The 11,169-nt window shown below is 45.2% G+C and overlaps 1 protein-coding gene across 1 annotated transcript in view; it reads right to left on the bottom strand.

The window, feature by feature from the left end:
• Positions 1 to 11,169, bottom strand: part of PPP2R2B (protein phosphatase 2 regulatory subunit Bbeta) — a 155,228-nt gene that overhangs the window by 6,041 nt on the left and 138,018 nt on the right. The window contains exon 7 of the mRNA XM_024199381.2: positions 2,098 to 2,257. Within this exon, the coding sequence (XP_024055149.1) occupies positions 2,098 to 2,257 (160 nt within the window). The remainder of the gene's footprint in view (positions 1 to 2,097; positions 2,258 to 11,169) is intronic.

The following is an 11,169-nucleotide window of genomic DNA, read 5'->3' as shown; positions in this document are numbered from 1 at the left end:
TCAGCAGGTAAATAAAACTGGCCCGGCCCGCCAGGGTGCTTACCCTGGCGAGCCGCGTGCCAAACGTTGCCGACCCCTGACTTAAGTGCTTTCCTGAATCAGGGCCTGGGCTAACATGGCCAGTTGGAATGTTCTAATGTGTCTGCTTGGACAGTATTTAGTGGCAAATCAGTGACTGTACCTGTATAGAAAGGATGGTAACAAAAGGATAGGAACATAGGAATTGCCATTCTACATCAGACCTTAGGTTCATCTAACCCAGTAATCTGTTTCTGACAGTAGCCAGCACCTGGTGCCTCAGAGGAAGGTGCAAGAAATCCCATAATGGACATTTATTTAATTAATCAGCCCAAAGGGTAAGTTTCTTCCGATATCGGCATCTGAATGTGCAACATTAAAATATTGAGAGAAAGAAGGGAAATTTGAGCCAAACACAGTTTTGTCCCTACTTTTTCCTAAGAACCCTTCAGCATTTGAGCCTGATCCTTCATGGTGCTGGGGACCCTAAACTCACATTGATGTTGGTGTCAGTGCAACACTAAAACCTTGCACATTAGGCTCTTTTGGGGGGTGAAACTTCATTTTTTCCCTTGAGTTCCGCCTCTTTACATCATGATAAGGAAAAGCTGGCGTTGGTGTTCTGAGATTTTAGAGAGACATTTTCAGCACAAAGGTCGAGCACCAAAATGCAATGACCAGTGAGACTGTCATGCTTTCTCACCATTTAATTTTGTCTGACAGTTTTAAACTATACAGTACAATCTTTAGTTGCATTTCATCATTCATGTGCAAGGCACCCTACAGTGCTGTTCAGAGAGTCATTACAAATCATGCACTACAAAATATTAATTTCCTAAATTAAAATGCAGCAATACAAAATGAGGCGTCACTTTGACTGCACAGCTGGAATGAATCCAAAAGGTGGAGAACACCAGAATTGCAGGGCTAAAACTGGCTCTGCTATAAGGAGATACAACTCGATTGGAATCAGTGGAATTGCATCCCCATTTATACTGGGTCTGGATTTGACATAAAGTAGACAAAATGCCCATATTTGAAGGATTTTACCTTGCATAGTTGAAGCTATTTCATCTTTAATAAGTGCAATGAGCAAGAAGGACATAGGAGATCAATATATCAACAATGCAACACTAGCCCCAAAACGTAAAGCCTTACACACTATTCCTGCTTGCTGAAAATCAAAGTGATGAGCAACTGGAAGTCAATGTAAAATTTCATAGCTACTGCAAACATACAGCTTAATCTTGTTACTCCCTGAATACATCACAATTTGAGCAGTTTACAAAGGAGACCAATGAAGTTCAGCAATTTGGGGCCCATTTATAAAATTAAATTTCTGAATGTCATCAGCAGGACATGTGTCTCTCTCAAAAACTTGTGGTCCTCATCACATATGGACCCTTGTTGGTGGCATCAACAGAGGCTGAGGACTGAGTGGGCCATCTATCAGGTCTGATCCATCTCTACAGATGGTCACTACAGGTTAGGGTTGAGGCAGGGTGTCATGGTGCAAGTTTGTATTGCTGTTGCACGGGCTACCCTTGTGCCGTGGTTGAAGAGAGGACTCCAGTCTCCATCCAGTCCCTTTCACTAGCACTGAAATTCTTTTTATAAAAACCCCTCCACTGCTGTTCCATTGACAGTTGGGCTAATATTCAGTCTAGAAAATAAGTGGCTTAACCTGGCAGCCAGCCTGGCTGTTTCATGTACCACAAAAAGTGCTGCCAGAGATTGACTTTCAGAAGACCATACTGAGTGCAAACATTTGTTCAATGTTATTATCCCCTATCTGAGTGCTGGGCTGCGAACTCCTGAGTTCTGGAGTAGGATGGGGGAGGGGGGGGAATCGCCTGAAGTGCCAGAATAAATGATCTCTCTACAAATCAGAATGGCAAAGCTCACAGCAGGATCCAAGTTGGGCTCCTTTAATCGCCAGCAGGAATTCTGCTGACCTGCAGGTTTTTTAAAATAAATAAATAAAAAACCAACACCCCAACAACAACAGAAAATAAAAGATCTGAGCTGGTCTGCAGAGAGCTCATGTCTTCGGTGTAATAATTACGGGTTTGCTCGCACCAGGTGGACTGACTCATGAGGCTTTCTTTAATGGCTGCATCATTTCCATTCAGTGTGTACGTACGTGTATGAGCTTGTGTCAAGGCTGGAAGTGTTAAATCTATAGCACACAAGCAGGAGGAATTATTGCTGATGCTGTAGAACTGGGAAATGTCAAAAACTACAAACAGCAACAACAAAAAAGCCCCGGAATATCTGAAGAATACTATGAATGAATGGAAAATACCAGCAAGAACAAGACAATGGTGGTGTTAAAAAAACAACAAGGCAAATTTTTGATACATTTCACCAGGAACTGAATATTCCACAGGCTATTGTTCTTGGGAGTGAGATTCCCCCTCGGCTGAATGTCAAAATCTACTCCATTGCTTTTCCCCATGCTCTTTTTGTACAGGTTGTTATTGTTATTATTACATTTGCCTTTTTTACTGATCATCTTTTTAACCTCAATCTTCAACAGCCATTGTATATGCTGTGCCAACCTTGCCCTCATTCCAGAGGTCTGAAGTCAGATGAAAAGCCACTGCCAGGGGGAAAAGTGCTCTTCAGAGCAGCCCAAGGAAGTGACCAGGCGTCTACTTCTGCTGAATGCCCTGAGAAGGGTCCCAGAAAATGGGGGCCTCAAAAGCAGGGAGGACCGTTACTTTCACAGATGTCTCCCTCACCTTCCACGATGGGGCACATCCATGCTGAAGAATGAGGAAATGTGCATGTGGGGCAAAGGAAGTGTCCAGTCATGGCTACAAAAGAGGCCATAATTTCCAGATGTCTTGATTCAAGTATGGGCCAAAATTCTTTTATGTAAAACAGGTCCCTATGTCTGCAACGTTGGGACCCTGTCACTTCTCAGATAGGTTGGAAAACCAGAACTGCAAGAAGCAGGAAAAGATTTAGAGATGGGCTGAATGAAAATTCTGGAGCCAAAACACCCCATAACGCTGGATCTTCGCTGAAATTCAGCCCATCTCCAGTAGGATCCTTTTGCAAGGCAGCTTCAAATCCACTACTTGGACTGAGGTTTATTCATCAATAAATAAGATCAGCACCAACCAGGGGCTTTGTTATGCTCTTTTCTCCATTTAAACTTTAATCACAATAAATAACCAATGCTGACTGGAAATGTAGAAGTCTACGAATCGCATTGTTACCAGAGACCACAGAAGGCCTCGCCACTCAGCACAGCCTCACAGTTTCTGATTCCATGCTGCCACAACAATTGGCTTCCTTGGCGATTCCATTGGCAACTACTAATTCAAGCCTGTCCCAGCATATTTGGCGCAATGTCAACCCTCAGTGCAGATGTAACAAGGAGTCCCATTGAAGACAACTGATTTCCATTCAGGTAAAAGATTTCATCACAGCAAGTAAAGACAGAGGAGAGGCAACATCAGGAAATGCTAAACATTTTCTGTGCTATGAAAAGAAGCCAGGATGGAGCAAGAGACTGTTTCTTTTAAATAGATAGGGCAGACGCAAGGAGGGGGAAGGACTGAAACACACAGGCACAGTGAACACTGTGATGGCAGCAAACGGCATGTTTCTTCCATGATTGGGGGAAGGGGAGGAGAGTTAGTTAGGAGGGCATGTGAAGGCCACAGGGCAGGGAGAAGAAGGCAAGAGGGACAGGTGTGGAGTGAAGCTGAGGTGAAAAGACTGAGGTGGAAGAGGAGGGAGACTGTTGACCCAAACAGCCGATCATGACGGCACAGAAAATCCAGTCAAAACTGTTTCTCCTCCTCTGGAGATTCTGCACAAGGGGCTAGTTAATTGTTTCCCTGAGGTCTCGTTGGCCTATTATTCTGTGCAACAGGAGCTCATTCTGTATTACGTAGAGGGATTGGGAAAGGTTCACACCTCAGGAGAGAAATACTGATTGCTCATAGTATAATTCTGAAACAGCGAAGGGACCCCAATTCATGTTAAAATTCAAGGAAAAGGATGGCTCTCGGCCAGATTTTAAAGGTATTTAAGCACCTAAAAATGCAGGTAGGTGCCTAGTGGGATTTTCAAAAGTGCCTGAATGCCGACTTACATGCCTTAATACATAAGAAATACACTAGAGTGACAGTGGTTCAATACTGCACTCCCTAACTGCCAGTAGGAGAGGGCTGCTTAAGGCCTGCTCAGCGATCAGCTCAGCTCTCGTTTGAGCTGCATCTACAACACTGCCCACGTGAAGCCCTGTCTAAATGGGAAATACTGTTGGACGATTCCCTCCTTGGGGAAAATGATTGGGTGAGTCTCTCTCTATGGAGAAATTGTCAGATGCAGCTCTTTATGGGAGTGCGCTGCCTCTCCATGGGAAAACTGTTGCCTTGTGTCTCTCCAAAGGAAAATTGTCACCTGCTTTGCTCTGCAGGAAAATTGCCAATTTTGTCCCATTATGGTAGAAATTGTCAATCATGTCTCTATATGAGGGGAAAATATCAGCCTAGGAGAGAGATTAACAAAACTCCATACAATTCCCAATCCTTTAATACACTTCCTAGAAGGCTGAGGCTATACATTGTTCTCACTGTGCCTTTTCTATTTGGCATCCAGCTTTCGCAGCATTTCAGATTCATTAGGATGCCACAGTCCAGCTTTTGTAACACCATCAGCACTGCATAAGATGTATGAGTTATCCACCATGCACAGACCAGTCAAGGAGAGTCTGACTGGAAAGGAAATGCAGACAAAGCACATAATTGCTTGATGAAGTCTGGGTAATCATAGAAACATAGAAGATTAGGGATTGAAGAGACCTCAGGAGGTCATATAGTCCAACCCCCTGCTCAAAGCAGGACAAACCCCGACTAAATCATCCCAGCCAGGACTTTGTCTTATAGGGCCATATAGTCTCCTACATGGGCTACTCACAGTTTCCTTTGCACTCTTCCCTTGAGGGGCTCATGGGTGCCCTGCCACTCATTCACATAGAAATACTGTCCTAGTGCTCCCAGTGACTCCCTGGTGATCCATATGGTACTTGTGGGCCTGTGCACCAATCCCCCTCTGATTCCTTCGCAGAAGAGACTCTGAAGAGTTGCTCTCCCAAGCCCAAGGATCTTTCATCCTGCTAATGGTAAAACTTCCCTAGGTAAGGAGTTCTTAGAGTAAAGGGAACAGTTCATTTGATCAGTCTGGGGTGCTGATAAGTTTAACTAGTCTACCTCTGTATTAGCCCCTGTGGGAGTGCATGGATGAGATGCTGCTGATTGTAGCAAATAAAGCATGAAGAATGGGTAGGACCTTTTTTGGGAGGGAAGGAGTCATGAAGAGAGGACAGGGTTCAGTCTGTGAAGGCTTTAAGAGCACTGATGCTGGAAACATAAGAGCTGATGCACACTGTGAAAAACCCGGGACAAACCCTCAACAGAAAGCCTCATACAAAGAGGGAAATGATAAAAAGCAGACTTTGATCCCTTTGAGTTCCTGGTACTGTAGGGCAAGTGCTTACAAACCACCATGCGTCCCACCAAGTGATCATGAGAGGGGTCTGATCAGAGTTAATGCATTCATTCCGTGGTGCGCTTGCTATGCCGACGATATTTTAACTCCACCATCAGAGGTATTTAGACAGCTAAACATTCATATAGAGTCTGAGGCCATTAAAAGTGGAAAAGTTAAGAAGGGAGGCCAAGTGGATTTCTCCACCCTTTGCAGCTGTGAACATTTCAGGAGGGATGGAAATGGATGGATATACACGCATGCGCGCGCGCACTCTCTCTCTCTCGCTCTCTCTCTCCATTGAAATAAACTTCCCTCTTCTTCCACTGCCAGTGCAGTAGGCATTCCAGTCACCAGTTGTATTGGATGTGGCAAGGAGTTATTCACTCAAATGATTCAGTGACCTCTGCACTACCCTTAGTTTCGAAGTATCCACAGTTTGATAAACTGGTTCAGTCTCTCCTGCTTTCTCCCCCCGCCTTCACTTCTCTCTCTCTCTCTCGTGTCAACAATTTAAAGTCATACAGCAGAGAGGATGACCAGCAGCACTAAGCAATCTGATAGTGGAAATGATTTTGAGGCAATCAATCCGAATCCTACTTGAGTGGGCAAATCATATAATATAGTTATTACCCACTGAGCTTTCCAAAGGGCGGTATTGAGAGTGTCCCTTGCTAAACAGCACAGTGGGGTTTAATTGGCAGTTATGTTTAAACACAGGTCTATATTCAGCTGGGTTAGAAACAGCAAGGTTATCCACAAGGGGATGGCTAAAGGTAACCACAGGCTGGCATGCAGGGTGTCATCCTTGCAAGGTCTTCCATTAATGCTCTTGCTACAATGTACAGAACCCATTATAATTAAGGCTAAGATTTAGTCATGGGTATTTTTAGTAAAAGTCATGGACAGGTCACAGGCAGTAAACAAAAATTTACAGCCCATGATCAGTCCATGACTTGTACTATATACCCCTGACTAAATCTTGGTCTGGAGGGGGGGCTCTGGTGGCACTGTGGGTTCACTGGGGAGGGGGGAAGCCCAGGGGTGGCCTGGGGATGCAGTTGGTGCAGGGGGTGGCAGTGCGCAGACCGGGACCGCTGCTGGTGTTGGGGGGGCGGGGGGTGGGGGGAAGGTGGCACATGGCTTGGGACCACCATGGGGTGGGGGAAACGCATCCCAGGACCTTCGCTGGTGCTGGGGGGGCGGCGTGCAGCCTGAGACCGCCGCTGCTGCTCAGAGGGAGGGCGGGGGGCATGTCCTGAGACCGCCGCTGCTGCTCGGGGGAGGTGAGGGGTGGCGCAGAATCTGACTTCCATGACAGACTCGAAGCCTCAAATTATAATTTACATGGCAGTAGCACCCTAAATGTGCTAGGCATTGTATACACACACAGGGAGACACAATAAGGTCTTATTTTCCTCTCACACTATTATAACTCCATTGACTTTGGGGGAGTTACTCCTGGCTCGCCACAGTGTAAGGGGCTCCGGTGGTACTGCAGGTGCACTGGGGTGGGGGGCGGCCCAGGGGTGCCACTCATGCTCTGGGTTGGCCTGGGGACGCTACTGATGCAGGGGGCAGCGGCGAACAGCCCGGGACCACTGCTGATGCTTGGGGGAGGGGGGGTATATGTGTGACGGCACATGGCTTAGGACCACCACTGGTGGGGGGGGCATAGCCCAGGACCGTCGCTGGTGCTGGGGGGGGCTGCACACAGCCTGAGACCGCCGCTGTTGCTCTGGGGGAGGGCAGGGTGTGTGTGGCCCGAGACCGCTGCTGTTGCTCTGGGGGGGGGAGTGAAGGGGGGGGCAGAATCTGTGACTACCATGACAGACTCTCAGCCTTAATTATAATTTACACTGTGGTAGCACCCTATATGTGCTAGACATTGTATACGCACACAGGGAGACACGAGGTCTTATTTTCCTCTCACACCGTTATAACGCCATTGACTTTGTGGGAGTTACTCCTGGCTCCCCCAATGTAAGTGTGAGGAAAATCAGGCCGCGTAGAATAGAGGCTATGAGACCTGGTAGTACTTGCTCCCAACAGCTGGAATCAGGAGGGCCTTGTGTTCTCATATGAATAATCCACTCACTGTTTGGCCTCAGGCAAGTAATTTGAATCTCAGTCAGCTCACCTGTAAAGCTAGGGAATATACATGACCCCAGTGAAAACCAGATGTCACAGCAGAGCAGAGCGTTCATGGACAAATAAATTATCCCTCTGCTCCTCCCCTTTCTTCATAAACAAAGTCAAACCTCAGTCAAAGCACAAAATTCATCATAAAGATAATACAGACAGCATTAACATAATACATAAGGAGATTAATTCTCCTTTATCCTGGAAAATAAGCTTTAAGTCTGGTCCAGCCCTGAAATAGGCATGCGAGACCTAGGTATGTCCTGGGCACAGAACTAGAAAGCAGGAACTCCTGAACGCTGACCCCAGTTGACCATGGACAAGACACTTAACCTTTCTACCTCACTTTCCTGCTCCGCAAGACAGGCATAACACCACTTACTTCTTTGCCTCACAGGGGGAGAGAAGATTAATAAGGTTATTTTGGTAACATACTTGGAGGGAGAAATGTACCAGTGCTAATTACAATTGCATTATGTAGTTAACCAGGACCAAGTGAACCAAATTCATCTGCAACGTAGGGTCACTGAAAGGTGTACAATTTCAGCCACAGCCCTGAGTACACTTTATCCAAAGGGGAGCTCTCGCCGTAGTACGCGGGATGGTCCACAAGCACACTCCTCCTTTAGTATGGTGCAGTCCCTCCCCCCTGGGGACCCCTGACAGCTCTGCTTGGCACTGTGGAGGAGCAGGAGGATTATGGCCTACCCTCCCCCCACTCTTTTTGGAGTGGTTTGCATCTTTAGAGGCTCTATGAGGGAGCTCAGGAGATCAGCAAGATTATGAAGTTGCCTGACCCTTGTGCAGGAGTAAGGAAAAGGTCAGTGCACCCTATTGCTCTTACCCACCTGCACAGAGATGTGGCCCTTGACCTGTCCTGTACAAACATGGCTACAGGTGCAATGCATCACAAATCACATTGCCACCTGCAGTGATGTGCTGCTCAGAGTGAAATAGTTCTGTTCCACCATATGCAGTAACTGTTCCCAGTACAAGCAATGTGGATTTCTTTATTGAGATTTACATTCACGGTTCAAGGAAATGGAGTTTGCTATCTATTCGACATTACCTGGGTTGGGCTCAGACAGCCCTGTAGAAAGGGAAAAGAAGGGCAAGTCCATGGAATGGTGAAAAGCTTCTTTTTTGGCTTTAAGCAGCAATAACAGCACTTCAGTTACCTCCAAGAACCAAGAATGAAACTTCTTCCAGGTGCTATTTGTAATCCTTGTCACAGCCCTGCACCTGCTCAGCCAGGGTACAGCTCTGTATAAAAGGTGGACCCACAGAGTGGCATCAAATTCTGATGGAGGAGTATCAGCTCAGAAACTAATAAGCCTCAGAGTCGTCCTGAAAACCCAGTCACATGACTCCAGTGTGAAAACAGGTGTAATGAATAAAAAAGGTAAATGAGTGATGGAGTTAGCTGGGGGTGGGCGGAGTTACTTTTGCTTCTTTGATGGAAGCTTGCAAGGGGTTTTTCCATGTGCTGCAGAAGCAGATACTGGCTGCTGAGCTCACAGAGAGGATTTCTTGGGAGCTCTTCAGCTAATTCCATGTTACATAACAAATCTATTTTCTCTTTAACTGAGTGGTATTCCCTCTCCATCCATATTTCCTCCCAAAACACGGGGGGGAGGGATCTATTTAAATGCTGAGCTTTTCTCTGCTTTTAATACAAATGAATCCTCACTGGCATCTCCTCCATCAGTTCTGTGTGGTTAAGAGAACAAAGCAAAAATCTCAGAGGTAGTAGGAACGACTGCAAATGTAATGCCAGCTGATGGAACCTGTGGCATTAGCTGGACTGAGATGCAGAGTCCAGAACAGGATAGAGATACACATCCAAACTTCCCCAAGGTTCAGCAGAGTTTGGAACTGGGAACGGTAGTGGACAGAGATGGGGTCAGCTGAAAAGATCATTTCCAACTCCCAATTCCGAATCTTTATAGATGTTTGGAGGTCCGGTTTTAGTTTGGACCCCATGAGAAATGTAGTGAATGATCATGGACTCTTGGTGAAGGCTTTTACTCAGATCTTTATTAATTTGGATGCTTATAAAACTCAAACAAAAGATTAACGTTACCCAGATCTTCCTGGTGCAGGTCTGTGAAATCTTAAGATCAATTATTGATTAATGTAGGGCAGGTGCTTTCTTTCAACTGGGAAGAAAATGTAACCAGAAGCACAAGTTACACTTCTTGTCCTCTTGAAAGGAAATGTTATTGGTGATTAGATCAGGAGAACAAGGATCTTAGATTCCATTTCTACTAACTTCCTGGGTAACCTTGGGCATGTTACTTGACCTCTCTACACATTAGTTTATCCACATACAATACCACCTTGAGGTAGGTAAGTGAGTCTTAATTAATACTGAAATATCCAGAGAGTAGGCTTTATATAAATGTAAGGTAGTATTCTCTCCTTCATTCACAAAGGCAACTACAAGCTACCTTGCACGGAAAGAGGCAGTGACTTAACAGAGCTCTGACTACAAAGAGCAAGTATGCTGTGAAAATAGAAACACATATGTTAAAGCTGACCCTAAGCAGTGTGTTGCACCCAAATACTTATTAAAAGGTTAATAGATATGACTGGATGTACACTGATATGGTCTGCATTTTGATTACACACGGGCAGTTATTAAATATCTCCTTTAGAGAATTCATCTCCAAAAGCCAATGTTGCTTTTTCATTTTGAACTTTGATGAACTGTCTCAATTCCGACTCTCACATCTGCTGAGCTGCAATTGACTGAAGACCGATGCCTCTGAAGGATAGAGGAAAATCAATATGAAATGTCAAGGGAGAGGTCAAATTGAACTGGTTTTTGCAGTTGGCTTGTATACGCGCTGAGGACTAAAAGGACATTTCAGCAACTGAACAAAGGGGGATACCAAAGGAGGGTTTCTGCTCCTGAAAAGTCAAGAAACTGAATTTTGTTTGCTTCTTAATTGTATTAGGAATCTCAGGTGGGAGCTGATCCCACAGGATAGTGAGACAGTGCAAAGAAACAGTGGCATTTAGGGAAACTGCTGTTCAAAAACTTAAGCCCTCCATATAGAAATACAGTTTTCTTCCCAATCTGCTTTTTTTTAACCTAACAATATGTTGTAGATATGCAGCCATAATCATGCTCTAGCAAGATCAAAAGCATTAGTTTGCACTTTATTTCTCATCACCTCTGGGAGATTAGATCCTGAAATATGCTGAGAAAGTACTGTCTGGATCTAGTTTATTAGGGTTAGGACTCAATGGCACCAAGTCTGTGCAATTTGTTCTTGCAATAATATTCTCACATCTTGGATGCTAGAAATCTTCTGAGATTCTTGTAAGATATGGAACTGGAAAATAGGCCCCCCTCAGAACCAGAACTACAGAGACAGATTCGGATCTAGATTTTTCAAAGAGGTTTGAATTCCAACTTATGGCCTGTCTCCAATAACAGTTTTGTTGTGTTTTATTAGTCAATGAAAGCACACGTGAGCTTCTCAGGTCACTAAG

This window comes from Terrapene carolina, unplaced genomic scaffold (genome assembly GCF_002925995.2).
Source record: "Terrapene carolina triunguis isolate 2854851 unplaced genomic scaffold, T_m_triunguis-2.0 Scaffold629, whole genome shotgun sequence".
NCBI lineage: Eukaryota > Metazoa > Chordata > Testudines > Emydidae > Terrapene > Terrapene triunguis.
The sequence above is the reverse complement of the archived record's forward strand: the minus strand, read 5'-3'. Positions and strand labels throughout refer to the sequence as shown.